Source organism: Anabas testudineus, chromosome 16 (assembly GCF_900324465.2).
Source record: "Anabas testudineus chromosome 16, fAnaTes1.2, whole genome shotgun sequence".
NCBI classification, from domain to species: Eukaryota; Metazoa; Chordata; class Actinopteri; order Anabantiformes; family Anabantidae; genus Anabas; species Anabas testudineus.
In genome coordinates this window covers 10,683,162-10,699,113 of record NC_046625.1, presented here as the reverse complement: position 1 = coordinate 10,699,113, position 15,952 = coordinate 10,683,162, and the positions used below count along the sequence as shown (strand labels likewise).

General features: G+C 42.0%; 2 protein-coding genes and 1 long non-coding RNA gene across 4 annotated transcripts; 2 read left to right on the top strand and 1 right to left on the bottom strand.

Moving 5' to 3' along the window:
• Positions 1–770: 770 nt before the first annotated feature.
• Positions 771–5,992, top strand: rab13 (RAB13, member RAS oncogene family). Its single transcript, XM_026372592.1, has 8 exons — positions 771–1,301; positions 2,002–2,062; positions 2,463–2,523; positions 2,627–2,704; positions 3,662–3,751; positions 4,118–4,183; positions 4,357–4,407; positions 4,537–5,992. Exons 1-8 carry the CDS (start codon positions 1,178–1,180, stop codon positions 4,606–4,608), a joined length of 603 nt encoding a protein of 200 aa, XP_026228377.1. The 5' UTR covers positions 771–1,177; the 3' UTR covers positions 4,609–5,992.
• A 753-nt stretch (positions 5,993–6,745) lies between these two features.
• fam189b (family with sequence similarity 189 member B) lies at positions 6,746–15,424 on the top strand. Of its 2 annotated transcripts, XM_026372589.1 has the most exons (14): positions 6,798–6,878; positions 7,289–8,223; positions 8,318–8,374; positions 8,740–8,847; positions 9,012–9,128; positions 9,259–9,366; positions 9,544–9,704; positions 9,817–9,916; positions 9,997–10,069; positions 10,583–10,880; positions 11,047–11,381; positions 11,459–11,500; positions 12,383–12,813; positions 12,919–15,424. In XM_026372589.1, exons 2-14 carry the CDS (start codon positions 7,990–7,992, stop codon positions 13,171–13,173), a joined length of 2,319 nt encoding a protein of 772 aa, XP_026228374.1. In that variant the 5' UTR covers positions 6,798–6,878; positions 7,289–7,989; the 3' UTR covers positions 13,174–15,424. The 2 variants fall into 2 exon arrangements, with proteins under 2 accessions (XP_026228373.1, XP_026228374.1); XM_026372588.1 differs by having other exon boundaries at positions 6,746–8,223.
• On the bottom strand, positions 9,273–10,689 carry LOC113170486. Its single transcript, XR_003299646.1, has 4 exons — positions 10,566–10,689; positions 10,249–10,359; positions 9,957–10,055; positions 9,273–9,363 (listed from the first exon to the last, which is right to left on the bottom strand). It is a non-coding gene; the product is annotated as an uncharacterized LOC113170486 (long non-coding RNA).
• Positions 15,425–15,952: the final 528 nt, after the last annotated feature.

The following is a 15,952-nucleotide window of genomic DNA, read 5'->3' as shown; positions in this document are numbered from 1 at the left end:
TGGAATAAGTGGAGTTGCCCTTTAAGTGTTAATTGTCTAAAGATGCAGATTAGTTGTCTAGAAATGGTTTAAACAATATTAAATATTTTACACACACTTTTTTAAAATTATAAATAAATGTAGTTGTGACTGTTTTATCTATTTCAGTAAAGCGCACCAGTGACAAACACATGTTTTTATTGTTTTAGTTGTGTGTATGTGGCTCAGGTTGGATTAGAACCGCATGTCTGAAATAATGAATATTGGATAATGATGGTTGGGACTATGTGCATAACTTAAATGATGCAGTTGGCCTATTTTAATGAATGTAGACAGATACTGTATGACTGCAATTAAAAAAAAAAGGATTCCTGTGCTGATAAGACAGCAACAGTATGACATCTATATTTATATCCATATCAGACTAAACTGTGTCTACTTTATACATTTGTCATTTACACATGGGATTCTTTGCACTATTGTGACATAATATTTGTAGTGTTAACAATTACATCAAGCTGCCAGCAACAACAATTTCCCAAATGCAATACACTGTGTTTTATTTAAGGTATGTGGGTGTATGTTTATTATTCTTATTATCATTATTATTATTACTTTGGAAACAGATAGTCACACATCGGTGTGTATGTATGATGTACACTATATGCATGCTTTTTGTTTGTTTGTTTTAATAAATTGGTTCAACTTTGTGCCTATCTATTTTGCCCTTCCTGTCCTCTCGGCAGTGATTTCCTTTTTCCGTTCCTGATCCGACGCTGCCATCCTCTGCTCGCTGCGGCTCCGTGCAGCTCTCTGTCTGTCTGACTACGTAGGTTTGTCAGCGGAGCTGGAGGGTTTTTTTTTTTTTTTTTTTTTTTTTGCGGACAGAAAAAAAACAAAAAAACACGTAGACTCATACTGAATCGATGAGGACGGTAAAATGAGTCGTGAATAGTTTGGCCGATGAAAGTTGATTTGCAGTAGAGAGAGAGAGAGATCAACTTTTAATGGAGCGGAGTTTGTTTCTTTATCCAAACAGAGGATCTACCGGTGGAAAGACTGGGAGCAAAACTACTGAAAAGTGGATCCACTCGTAACGAGGAGCCACCTTTTTAAAAGTCTGCCGGAAATCTGGAAGGAGATCTGAATTGAAAGCCTGAAGTCGATGCGGACTTTTTCCCCTTAGACCTTTACAACCATGGCGAAAAAGTATGATTTCCTTTTCAAAGTCTTGTTAATCGGAGACAGCGGTGTGGGAAAAACATGTCTGATCATTCGTTTTGCTGAGGACAATTTCAACTCCACATACATCTCGACCATTGGTATGTTGTCACACTGTAATGTTAAACTCTGCCACATTTCTGCAGCAGCTTGGCTCCGAGTAAGATAAATGTTTCCTGCTGACATTTCACTCTTCCTCTATTTGAAGTTCAACACTGTACAAACTGGTTTTTCAGACTGCATTCATGTCTCAACGAGCCTCTGTTCTCTCATGTCGTTTTCTTTTTCAGTATTGTGACATATCATTTATCTTTTTCTACTTGTTGAATGCGTGTACAGTGATTTCCCTGATCCCTTTCTCCCCCCCCCCCCCCCCCCCCATCTCTCACTTGGATCTCAGAAGGTCCACCCACCCTCATTCCTATCTCTTTTACCATCTCTGTGTTCCCAGAAGAATGGTTGGCTTTGAGGCGTGCACAGATTTTGCACAGGACAGCCCCCTCCTCTCTTCCTCACTGTCTATCTGTCTATCAGCTTGTCCATCCAAGTCACAGACAGTGCTCCGTGCACTCCTGAATATCTTTGCTTTATGCGTCTGGGATGGGAGGGAACTGTGGGGTCAAAATTGCAGCGCAAATGACCATGAATGAGTCTCCACCCGTGTAAGGGTGACCTATATAGTCAGCAATGTGTGTGTGCCTGCTCGGGTGGGTGTGTTTCTAGTTCATATCTGAGTTATTTAACTCATTCTCTGTCCCCCTCCTCCTCTCCGCTCTTTTCTGTCCTCTTGTTGTCTCACAGGCATCGACTTTAAAGTGAAAACCATTGAACTGGATGGGAAAAAAGTGAAACTACAAGTCTGGTAGGAGATGGCAGTTTGTTCATTGTCTGGAGATGCCTTTTGTTTTTGTTTTCATTTAGTGAAGCAGATAATAAGCTGACTTGTTTCTCTAGTTTTCTGCTTGCTGCTGTCTTATTTCCCTGAGAGCAAACAGGAACCTCCCTCTTGTTCTCCAAATCAGGACTTTATGACAGGGTTTATTGTCCAAGTCTCCATCACACATGGCCACCACAGAGTGCAACTTCATGTCACATAGGGGTGTTGCTGCAGCAGAGGCAGCAGAGATTCAGTGTAATAATGCACACTAAATGCATCATACTGCATCTCCAAAGTCAACTCACTCTTCACCAAAGTTGTATTTGAACATGTCTGTGAGAAATGCATGCATCAGTGCTTTTTATTTGACTTTGAATATGTGCAGGGACACAGCAGGGCAGGAGAGGTTCAAGACCATTACGACAGCCTATTACAGAGGAGCCATGGTGAGCACAGGACACACGCAGAACAAACATCACTAGCTTTTTATGTTCTCTTTGTACGACTGACTCCTTCTCCCTCTCTGGCTCCTTTTCCTCTGCATGTCAGGGCATCATCCTGGTGTATGACATCACAGACGAGAAGTCCTTTGAAAATATCCAGAACTGGATGAAGAGCATCAAGGAAGTAAGACTATTTCCAGTCAGCCACGGCACAATAACTAATAGTGCTTAGTCAGATGGATCCATGTTAATCACGAGTTTAGGCCTTGACTCACTACAGCAGCAAAGCTATTGGCAATAGACCCATTTCACAACTGGGGATTTTAAAGCAAAGTCAGTTCACAGAAACTTCACAAAAGACAAAAAACCTCCTTAACTTCTTAAGAACTAGCCACAATGAAAACTGTCCTCAGAGACATCTGTAGCTGATCCTGTGAAGCCAAGATGTTCTTCTATTTGTAGTATTTTTTTCTAGTATTCTAGGACAATGTCAGAGGCAGGTACCAAAGAATCACTCGGCTCTCGGTCATATTTCTTTTTTCTTTTTCAGAGACACAGGAACATAATATCAGAAACATTTGAAAGCACTGCTGCAGAAAAGATTGAAATAATTTTTTAATTACTCCAAAGCATCTTGGTTTGTGGTCTTCAACCGAGCACATAATCTCATTAAATAGGTACAACATATATAAAACTCGGAAGAAAATAAAAAAGCTATCCACCTACAGAGGGGTGACAAATTAAAGGAAACCATCAAAGTGACTTTGAAAGAGGGTTCGTTGTTGGGGCACAGATGACAGGAGCTTCAGTTACAAAGAACTGGCTGGTGTTTTAATAGGAACAGTCATTAAAGTGATATCTGCACTTATTTGTCAAACATCTGTGCAGCGCAAGGTGATTATCCTACCTTTCATTTTTATCAAATGAAACATTATATGTAATGATTTAAGTGAAAATGTTTGGGCTTAAATGCAGAATCCACTCCACCCCTCAAGTTCCGGTCATTCTGGTTGTGTAAGGTTGCATATTGAGCTCTGCATGTCTACTGCTAAACAAACCTAACCTAACCTAACCTAACCGAACCTAACTATGCCTGTACTAAATCTGCCTTAATCAATTAACACAGTTCTTCTTTTCTCAGAATGCATCAGCTGGAGTCAGTCGGATGCTTCTAGGGAATAAATGCGACATTGAGGCCAAGCGGAAAGTGTCCAAGGAGACAGGAGAAAACGTGAGCTGACACCGAAGTACAATAAAAGGCTGTTTATTGTATTTGTTTCATTTGAGAAATGTCAGAGTTAAAAGTAGTGTAAAGGTGGTAGAGACTGTTCAGGGATTAGTTTATACATGGATGAATTCCTGTGCAAACAAAACTACTCAAAGGTTGAATCGTGGGAAATAAACATTAAAATGAAACAATAGCTTTGTGTGTCTTAAAGTACCTTTTAAACTTATCAGGGCGTGATTATTTGTTGAAAGGATTAAGTGTGCCAATCATGTTTTTTTTAAGTACTAGCTTATTTGAGATAAGGACCAGGAAATGATTATAACCCATATCCTGGCCTACTGTAACCAGTTCTCTGTCTGCTGTTGACAGTTGGCCCAGGCACATGACATCAGGTTCTTTGAAACCAGTGCAAAGTCCAGCATTAACGTTGAGGAGGTGAGTTGGAAGAAAACCACTGACAAACAAAACTGTAAACTCACGCTTCAATAACTTCCTGCTTATCAGCTTGTTTTATTATTATGGTGTTGGTTGAACGCTACAGAAGCTTCAAACAATAACTCCATAATTAAATGTTTTCTCTTTCTTTTTATCCTTCTTGTTTCACTCAGTCTTTTCTGGCATTGGCACGTGACATACTACATAAAAACACCAGGAAACCAGTAAGTCAGAAAAGACCTGTTTGACCAAATGATACCAAACTGCTGCTCTGTGACTGAAAGGGTGTTACTTTCTGTCCTAGTACAGATGTCTGTAATTCGTTTTCATGGCTGTGTGTCCTTATTCTACAGGGCTTCACAGGTCGAGAGGTGAAAATCACCAGCAGTACAGAGAAAAAATCCTCCAAGTGTGTTCTTCTCTAGACAAGATGCCAGCCAGAGCACACACAGTCAACACAAGAACACACAACAGTATTACTGGAGACGTACTACAGAGCAAGTTTGTCTCCATCTGGTGGTTTCCTATAGAAAATACATCCATACAGATGCTAAAGTTTTTTTGTTTTTTTTTACTTAATTGGTACTCCTTCTACAAGTGTGTTACTTTTGTTCCCCAAGAAAAATCACGTTTGAGTAATCTTTTGCGACAGTAACTGTATATTAAACATTGAACATATTTACTTCTACATCTATTGTTTGAAAACTAGTTCCCACCTTGTTTAGTACTAGTTCCACCCTGTACTTCTCTGGATTGTCACCATCATGAACCCAACAACAGCACTGAAATTCAGTGAAATTCTGAAATGGGTAGCTTGGCCTTGGCTTAATGGATCTTATTATCCATCACAGTCTTTTACTGTGCGTAAGCATGTGCAGCAGTAGCTTTTAGGGATTCAATGGCATCAGTGTTTGAGTCACATACACTACATACAAGTAGCTTCTTTGAAAAATCGCTCTCTCTTAAATTCATGGGCCTAAGGGTATCCTATAGACCCTGTTCTATGGATTAAATATAGGTGTTGGACAGGTTAGCGTTTTGTAAGTTCACTATTTCAAAATAAATTATTAATACGGCACATACACTTTGGCAGAGTTTATATTTGCAAGTCTTTATGATGATGTGCTGATCCCATGACAACAGTTAAGATGTTTCAGTAGTGTACAGTATTATGTTTTCAATGAGCAGACTCTACAGTAAGAGATGCATTAATGTTAAAGATCCTGATTCGATGACACAGAAATTTCCTGCTTCCATCCTGCGATTTATTAATGAATTAAACATGTTTACTTTGATTGTCTTCTCGAGCAGAAACAAACGCCGGTGGGAAGCAAGTTGTGTACAACAGATAAATGGATCAAGAATGTGTGAGATGGGAAGAGAGAAAGGTGCAATATGAGACGATGAGTGGAGAGATGATAGAATGATAGATAAAGCACGTGAATAGACAGGATGTGAGAAGCAGCAGCACCTCCCATATGCCTCATTTTGAATTGATTTAATGGGTTTTGCCTTTTATCTGAAGAGCCTGGTAAATCTCAAACTAAACACTACCACACATTGGCTACTGTACGTCAGACATGACAGTCTCCCTGTTCAGGAAAATGTTCAGATCACTAAAAGTAACTGTGATTACAGGTGCTCATCTGATCTTGACAGGTATTTGTCTCCTGCACACTGTATTTCCTTTCTCTATTATTTTTTTTTCTTTTCAAGTTTCCTTCACATTTTCTCTTTTTGCCACAAGACTTTGTATGTAGTTCACACACCTGCTGCTTGCTAAATAAAAATGATAAACTGAACAGATAAGATGCGTGTTTGTTTGTTTGTCACAGTATAACCAAAGTATCTTGTCTGGTTTGACTTTGTTCAAATTGTAAGAAGTGATTTTTATGTACGTAGCCCAACATTGCTTTGATGTTGCCCATTTCTCTAATGGTCCCCTTTTGTCTAATATAAAAATAACTAACTCTAACCCTGCAACAGTTCCTCCCCTAGTGAAAGTGATAATTTGGAAGATACTGTTCCTTGTAGGTGAGGACAGACTTCTCAGTTTGTAATCAGCAAAAGCTAGTCCATCACCTCTAAAATAATAATATAAAGGTTTAAAATAACCCAGGAACCGGGATGTCTTGAAGAGTTTCCATGTAATAAACAGAAGAGAAAAAGTGGCATGATGGAGGACTTCGCACAAAATAGTCTTTTCAATGGCTTATAACTGATCTCCAATGCATTGTGAAATATTAACCAGCAAGAGAACAGTTAATTACTGACTGATCTTTATAGTGATACCAAATTGTAGGTCATTTTTAGGTTAGACCAGGCACCTGTGGGACACTCATTCCCACAGCTGGGAGCCTCTGTAGCCTTCTTCTTAACTACTACCCTCCCAGCAAATTATGGCTAATGCTTGCTGCAGCGGCTAGAGTCTGTCGCTAAGCAACCGCCCCTCCTTCCCAGCATCAGCACCACAGCGGTGTGCGCGCGCTCTGCCGCATCTTCGAGTTGCCGACACGTCGTGCGTGCCTTGTCATCACGTCGGGTTTTGGTTTGCAAACACGATCCATTGCTCTGCCAGTGTCAGGGCTCTGCTGAAGAACGGAGAAAAGGCGTGAGGACAGCAGAGGGAGAGGGCAGAGAAGAGATAGGAATACATGGGTTGGTTTGATATGGTACCCGGAAATCCAGAGGATAGGTGAGCTACAGGTTATGTTGTTATGTTCATGTGACGTCTGGTGGGAGGCAGTGAGGTAAACGTCCTGGATACACACACACACACACACACACACACACACACACACACACACACGGTCTGAACGCGATGCCCGCGTGACTGCGGGGAGGAAAGAGCGGTGGTGGAGGAGGAGGACGAGGGGGGCCTAGGTGCGTGTGGACCACCGCAAAATCCCTGTGCTGGAGTTGTCAAATCTCGAAACCTGCAAAGAAAGACTGGCTCCATCCTCCTTGCTATTTTTGGCGCAGTTTGAAAATCTATGGAAGATATTTCTTTCCTGTTCTCGCCGAGGTAATTAGTGTCGCTTCCCGAACGAAGCGGTGTGATCTTGGGGCTTTGATCTCCACACCGTCTTTTCTTTCCCGTGACAGGATGAGAACCTAACATAAGGTCGCGGGAGGGGGAGCGCGCATGTTGGGATTTTGCTCCTTCGGAGTGGACTAACCGGGTCATGTCATCGCCGCTGGGGGTGAACCAACGAGAGATCAGCTGCTTTGTTGGGATGCTGGAGAATTTGCGGCCTGCTCGGGTCTCCAGTTACCGCAATGCCACGGGCTAGAGGAGGGAGAGGTGGTAGGCAGAAGCTGGAGAGAAGAGGACAGGAAAAGGCAAAGTACTACAATACTGTAACAAAAAACTAGTCTCATCAGTGTGATTGTGTGTGATCAGAGAATGACTAGGTGTATGGTATAGACTGTTCTCTATATGCTACAGGAGTCTGTAAACTGCATGGGATCTAAGAGACACAGTACCGACTGAAGCAACCTCAGCATCATGGCTGAAATGTCAAAAGAGGCGAGTACGATGGCTGCGAATGTGTAGTGGCTGCTCATTTCTCAACTTTCTGCTGACAGAGTTGTTGGACTCACTGATTGGACTGTAGTGTTCACCATGGGGCATTGCGCAGCACCTATGGCACCTGCCAGTGGAGAGCTTGGTGCATAACTGTGACAAAGTGGAGCTCTGATGCCACCATTTATGCCTTTCCCTCTTTTACTCTCCCGTGCTTCTACTCATACAACTGAACTTTATTTTATAGACCCAGAGTAAATCACAAACAGACAAACCTAACATGCCTTCACCGTCAGACTCCAGCAGCGTGGCTTCAGCCTCAGGGTCTCGAGGGTGGTCGGATAGCCGTAGGGGCATGTCGGGTCGGGGGCCTGGTGGTGCACGGCTGCTCCTGTACCTGGGGCTGTGCCACCTGGGTCTGGGGGCCATGGTCCTGGCCTTCTCTTTCACCAGCATGGCCTTCACTTCCTCAGCCCGCGTGAGGCAGTCTTGTCCATTTTGGGCCGGCTTCTTTGTAAGTGTAAATCTCACAGCAACATACAGCATTAAGAATTAAACATAAGATCTTAAAGAGTGTGTTCTCCTGTGTGTCTCATGTCTGTATATAGGTGGTGGCATCAGGAATAGTTGGAATAATCTCATGGAGGAGGCCTCTGACATTGGTGGTATGTATATTTCCTTATGATAAAAAGAGTACTCATATCTCTAAGCTCAAACCAAACAACTGAGCAAGGCAGGATTACCATTAAGACAATGAGCTCTCCGGGACCCCAGTCCCAAAAGGGCCTCAAAAGGGATTTGACGTATTCCATATTTGTTTAGCAATATGCACCAATAAAGCACTGAGAAAACTGAGGTGAATTTTGAAAAACAACGTCACCACAAAGTCCAAGTAGACGCTAATGCTCAGAGTTTATTGTTGACCTTGGAAACAGCAGGTGAAAAGTGACCAGGCATCGAGATGGGCACGTTCTTCACAAGCTTTAACACCTTGTATTAGACCAAACCTTGACTCTGTGCTCCTCCACAGGTGTCACTGTTCATGCTGCTGTCTGCAGTTTGTGTGATCCTCAGTCTCGCTGGCTCCATGCTTTCCTGTCAGAACGCGCAGATGGTCAAGTCTATGATCACCTGCCAGGTACACAGCATTTTGCAAGTGTTGTATTCTGCCTCGTGCTGAAATGCCCTTTCTAGCCAGATGCACAGGGAGCGTGCCAAGAATAGTTTTAGGTTGGAGGAATATGTTTTTAGTGTGCACATAAGTACTTCACACCATTTCTCTCTGTATGGGAATGTGTGTAGGTGGAGAATGGTCTGTGTGTGTGTTGCGCGCCTACTCAGTCCTGCTCCATCACCGAGGAGGACAACCTGGTCCTGTACCTGAATGCTGACTGTCACTCACTCAGACATCAGCTGAAGGTTGGTGGGATTTGTGGCATCTACTCAAGACTCTCTTTAAACATATGATTTACATTTTACAACTACAATGCCAAGAAACTATTCATGGGCTGTAGGAGTCTGATTTGTCCAAATGCACGTTTGTTTTTAGGACCTTTTATTCAGTGCTTGTGGTCTCAGTATTCTTTCCACCATCATCTGTACTCTGTCCACTGTGACCTGCAGTATCCACATATTCTCCCTGGACCTCGTGCACCTGGTGAGACACAGCACATTTTACATTTATTACACTGTTTCTTTAAATTGTGTACTCTGCAGATCAGCTGTACCGCCGCCTTAGGAGATTTGCAGTGACATTTTTAAAGCACCTTGTACTAAAGTTACGGTCTATCTCTTCTGTGATATTGAAAACGTGTTTCCCACTCGCTCTGAATAGCTGGCCCCACATCGTTCTCGTTCAGTCAACCCAGAATGTACCACTCCTCAGGATGCCTTCCTGACCAACATCATGGACTTTGAGGAGTTTGTCCCACCCATCCCTCCTCCCCCATACTATCCTCCTGAGTACACCTGCAGCTCTGAGACAGATGCTCAGAGGTAAACGTGCCACACAAATAGAAACATTCATACATATCAGCTCCCTAGTGAAACACAGACATATTAGACTGACTGTAGAGTGATTGTTTGATGTATTTGTATTGATGTCTAGCATCACCTATAATGGGTCAATGGAGAGTCCTGTTCCCCTGTACCCCACTGACTGCCCCCCTCCTTATGAAGCTGTGATGGGACAGAGAGCAGCCAGCCAGGTGAGCGTGTATGGGTGTGTGTTTGTCACATGTGTTGTACCTGGTTACAATGCTGATTCTTGTCTTTTGTGACTGTCAAGGCAACAATGTTTGACCCCCATGGCACCGAGCTGTCCGGGGAGCGGGGAACTTCTACTGCCTTCAGTGGAGAAGGTGAGAAAACATCACATTAGGAGTGACCTCCGAACAGCATCCCACATTTCAACCAATTTTAAAAATGAGAGAGAGAGACCATCAAAACAGAAATTTTATTTTACTCTTAGCAATCAAGATAGAAAAAAGTAATTATTGTCTAAATTAGATCTGTGATCATAAAAAACATTGTTGCTTACTTCTTCTGGCCTCTAAAACATCCCGTAATTTCAATGTAAGCGATGAAAAACAAAAATCACAGTCACAGTACCACATTCCCTGTTTCTGTTATTATCCTTCCACGGCAACGCCTATAAAATACAGAAGGATTTTTTTATTTTTACCAAAATATCAGTAATGTTGGAAGCTGCCCTCTTGTTTTACTAACTCAGACTATTAAAGCCTTATATTTGGTTCAAATAAACATTTAAAAATATTTTTTCTGCACAAATACTATAGATTTTGTCCCACATCACATAATTCTTTAAAAACTGTATTATAAATAATAAAAACATACCATTTTATTTGTACTAGTTTCCATGGACAGTGGATCTCTGTTGATGTCAGAGATTGTGGACATCCCTGATGACTCCTCCCCATCAGAGGACTCGTGTCTGATGGAGGTTGGGCTAAGGAACCCGGGAGAGAGGGGCAACAGGACCAGCATTGAAGTGGGAGAGAGGGGAGACGGAGTTGACTACATAAACTTCCATGGTTCTCCATCTCAGACACCAGAGAGCCCTCTGGCGGGAGGACCGAGAGCCAGGCGCTTTCTCAGAGGAGAGAGGTCCAACTCCTGCTCTTCACCCAGCACAGCCACTACCACATACAAGTGATGACCATATCCTTTAATGACCATAATATTATGATTGTGTAGATAAATGTTTTTTAAAGTGCAGAAATCTTGGTATATAAGGTTAAAATCCAAATGTAACCCTGTAGCTAGCACAACCATTAACAGAAATATTATTCTGAACTCTCATGTGGTTGATCTCCAGGTCTCCGGTGTTACGTCACCAGGCCATGTTAGCTAGGAGCTGTTCCCAGCTGGAAGCAATAGGGGGCTCCACCTCTCAACAACGATCCTCGATTCCAGAGATTCGAGTGCGACCCTCAACTCCTTTACGCCAAGGAGCAACCCCAGCTTCCTCTGTTCCTCCCACTTCATCTTCCTCTGCTGCCAGTGAGCAAGGTGGTAACCAACCATTGTACCTACGACGAAAGGCAGGCAAGAGTGAGAAAGATGGAGCAGGTGTGAGAAGGGGTAGTGAAGGATTCCTACGTCTGGTGAGGTCACACAGTGAACCAGGACTCGGCTCCTCGACCGATACAGGTGATTTAGACATAAAGATTTACATGAAGATCTCTTACATTGTTTCCACAACCTAATTTTTATCCTTTCATCTGTAGTTGACTATGGCTCTGGAGGCAGCAAGGCATCCATAGACACAGGTAAGATAGACGCTGCCTCTCTCATCTTTCCTGCCTATACTCACTTATATAATTAAAGGAGGAAAACCCCAAAGAAAACATGTCTAATTCCTCTAATGAGATATATCTCAATAAACGTGCAGCTAATGGCCATCATTTATTAAACCCTATTAGACATTAGTGCTTAGTTAAGCACCAGTGCAGATTCTCAAATCTGTCCCCATATGGATGTGATTTATCAAACTCTTCCTAAACATCTAAATTAGCCGCGACTCGAGTACAAACTGATAAATTGCATTGGCCTTCAACAGCTCCTCATTTACATTAATTTGAGATGATAGCGAGTCTGATTTATGAATGTGTGTTGATGCCTCTCTTATCATCAAGAAAGGCTTACAAAGTTTGCAAACAGAACCTGACAATATGTATGTAATGGAAAAAGAAAAAGTTAGGCCATGGTTACTTGGCTTCACTGTTAAAATTGTAAAAATGTGGTACTTTTAGTAAGCCTACATTTTTGGTTAAATATATAGTACATTTTATCATACTAGCAATAGAATAACTGTATCTTTATTTTTGCAGGAAATTAATCTAATCTGTTTTATGTAATTTCAACATGACTCCATACACTGTGCAAATACATACAGTATGATGACAGAATGAAACAGATAAACACTGTCAGGAAAATTATTTCCTACTGCCTACTTACACTTACTATTTGTGTTGTTTATTGTGTTTTAGTGCAATTGATTGGTTAATTTGGCCTGGGATCTCTATAAAGTTATTTTTATGCTTCTAAATCTAGTAAAAAAAATCTATATGAAAATGTGCAAACTGCTCCTCATGCAGTATTCTTGACTTCTATGACTATAACCTTTCCTTTCTTCCTGTGCTCTCTTAAAGGTCCTTCCTCCGAGGCATGTCTTTTGCCCCGTACGACTTTGCCTCCCGCTGCAGCTTTGCCCAGGAAAGCCAGCATGAAATCAGCAGCCACAGGGGTGCAGGTCCCCGCCAAACCTCCACCCACCTCACCGCTGCGTTTGCCTAAAGACTGCCACCGTTCCCTCGGGGACCTTAAGGCAAGGCTGAAAATTAATTATAGGAGTCTTACCAACAGTTGGACTAATGCTTGTTACTGTGATCTCTTTCCAGCCTCCCTTACACTGGTCTTTTTCCCTTTTCTTCAGGTAACTCGAGTTCTGGTGGCTCGCTTTCTGCAACGTTCCAAACGCAACCTAGCACCCTCCTCTGAGCATGCTGGGAGCACAGGACAGGGGCCCAAGAGGCGGAGTGGAGCTGAGGGTGCTTCCCCCAACCACTTTCAGCTGGAGCAAGTATGTGTCTCTGATTTCACTTGCGACATATAAGTCCAGTTTTCTACATTAAAATCAAGCTGTCTAGTCTACGTCTACTTTTCATCTTGATATCATCTTCTGCAGGTGATGCGAACCCCCTGGAGCACAGGCCGAGGTCATCCCAACCATCACACTCATCACCCTCATCATCGTGGACACCACCATTCCCATAGTGACAGTCGATATAACCGGTACTACAATGACCGGGTACCAGAAGGGATCCACCTGCGCAGCTGTGGAGATTTAAGTTCCTCCTCCTCAGCACCACTACGTCGATTAATAACACCACATCTGCCGCATGGGTCATCAGGAGCTCTCTACTCAGAGTCTGCACTGTGAGGAGGAGAGGAGGGTCAAGGAGGGATTGGAGAAGTAAACAGGGGGCATACTAGTTGGCAGGGCTGTGGTCAAAAAAAAGGCATGTTAAAGATATAGAGACTCTAAAGCCAGATTTAGTTAAGTGAAAACATCTAGAGTTGAAATTCTGAAAGTCTTCCCTCCTTTTTCTCTTTGTCACCTCCATTTTCTAAAGCCAACTGTGCAAATGGCCTTATTCAGTGGTGCTCTTTATCACTCTGATCATCAGCCCAGAGCTCACACTTACTCTACTGTTAAACATCAGTGGTCGCTAGATGTTTATTTCTTTCTTCTAACAAATCAATTATAGGCTGAGGCCAGCCAACTAAAAGCATCTTTTGTGCTGTATTCTCCACTTCCTCCCTGTCAATACTCTGAAGAGTGGAGACACCTTTTCCTCAAGACTGGAGACAGAAATCAGCGAGCATCCATGCTTACTCACATACAGCACATAAACATGGGTTGCAATATGCTTTTGTACATGGCTATTTATCCACAGGATCGCTCAGGTGACATGATTATTGAAACCCTTATTTTGTCTTCCGCCAATTAGAAAAATGCATTTAATAAACACATAGATGAGTACAATGTAAGACATACTGATGAGGATGAGGTTACACACAAGGACACATCGTCTCACAAGGAAAAAACTTTACTGAGTTGCTAATTCTGACTTTTTCTTTAAGCAATTCAGATTCACACATTTTCCACATGATTCCACCTCCACATTTGCCTTCAAAAAAAGGCAGCCAGCATTTCTAACACATTACTGCATACCACAGACACATGTTCAGCCTTTGAAATGTATTCTCTATGGGTGGCACCTGGACACGATGGTTTGATTTGCATATATGCATGTTTTGCTACAGCCTCCCGAATAGAGCAGAAGCCTTGTGCATTAGATCCTGACCGTCTGTGTAACTAAGTAACATGTCCGCAGAATGTCTATTTGCATGTTTTGACAATGCTTATTACTTTATTTTTCTCTTGCACCCAAGACCTATGATCGTAGCGATTTGAATTGTGCTTGTGTTTATAGATAGTTGAAGGGAAAGGTCAAAGTCAAAGGTATGCAGCATTCCCAACATTTACTGCCAGATGGCTTCAAACATGACTCTGCATTCTAATTAGATTTTGATGGGATTTGAAAATATCAAAGCATACCTGCTGTATGACATGGGCCAAAACAGCTTAATCCTATAAGATAAAGGTAGAAAGGTAGGTGTGAATTGCACTATGACTGATGATATTAAGAGTCTCTTGCAATTGGCTAAATGTCCAGAAACACATTTGTTATGAGGTCTAGCTTCACATTATGTGTTGGCATAGTTCCCCATGGACTTCAGTTCCATGTGAATGGCTGAACGGATAAAAGCTGTGGACTCTTGACACTCCAGTTACAGTGATAATATACACTGCCCATCCAAAAAAAAAGTCACCACCTAGATTTAACTAAGCAAATAGGTAAGAGCCTCCAACTGGATACTTACTACGTGGACAAGTTATTTAACTCTAACTGATGCAGTGAGTAGCTTCTCGTTTCTTAAACAACCATGTCCAAAGACACATCCTGTGGTCGTGGAAAAGATGTTCATCTGTTTCAGAAGAACCGAATTATTGTCATGAATCGAGCAAAGAAAACATCTAAGGAGATTGATGAAACTACTAAAACTGGGTTAAGGACTGTCCAACACATCATCTTCAAGAGGTGTGGTCGGAAAGAAATCTTGAATGATCATGATCAGGGATCACTTAAACGTTTGGTGAAATCTAATTATAGGAAAACAACAGTAGAACTCATGGCTATGTTTAATAGTTAAAGTAAGAATATTTCCACAAGCACAATGTGAAGGGAACTCAGGGGATTGGGACTAAACAGCTATGTAGCCTTAAGAACACTTGTCAGTGATGCATCAAAACAAAATTTGCTAGGGAACAGAAAGATTTGACTTTGGTGGAATGGAAGAAGGTCATGTGGTCTGATGAGTCCACATTTACCCTGTTCCAGAGTGATGGGAGCATCAGGGTAAGAAGAGAAGCGAGTGAAGTGATGCACCCATCAGGTCTAGTGCCTACTGTACAAGCCTGTGGGGGCAGTGCGATGGTCTGGGGTTGCTGCAGTTAATCAGGACCAGGTTCGGCAACATTATAGGCCCAAAGAATATGATCAGCTGACTACCTGAATATACTGAATGACCAGGTTATTCCATCAGAGAATTTTTTTTCTTCAATGGTTGCACGGGTATATTCCAAGATGACAATGCCAGGATTCATCGGGCTCAAATTGTGAAAGAGTGGTTCAGGGAGCATGACACATCATTTTTCACACATGGATTGACCACCACAGAGTCCAGACCTTAACCTATTAAAAATCTTTGGGATGTGCTGGAGAAGACTTTGTGTAGCTGTCTAACTCTCCCATCATCAATGCAATCTTGACAAATAATTAATGCAACTTTGGACGGGAATAAATGTGATATTGCAGAAGCTTATTGAAACAATGCCATGGCGCATGTATACTGTAATCAAAGAAAAGTGTTAGAGTGTGTGACTTTTTTTGGATGGTCAGTGTATAATGAGTCTGGCATCTGGATACTGAATTTTGAAGACGTATCAATATCTGTGTCAGTTTTTATTTTTGATTTAGATTTTTTTTTCTTTGTAAAGTCCTTTTTCTTGTGCTCACTAAGTGATGATATTGACTCCTTATCAGTAAAAGGCACACTTTGGATGCACTGATGTGTAACTAATTTTACACAAC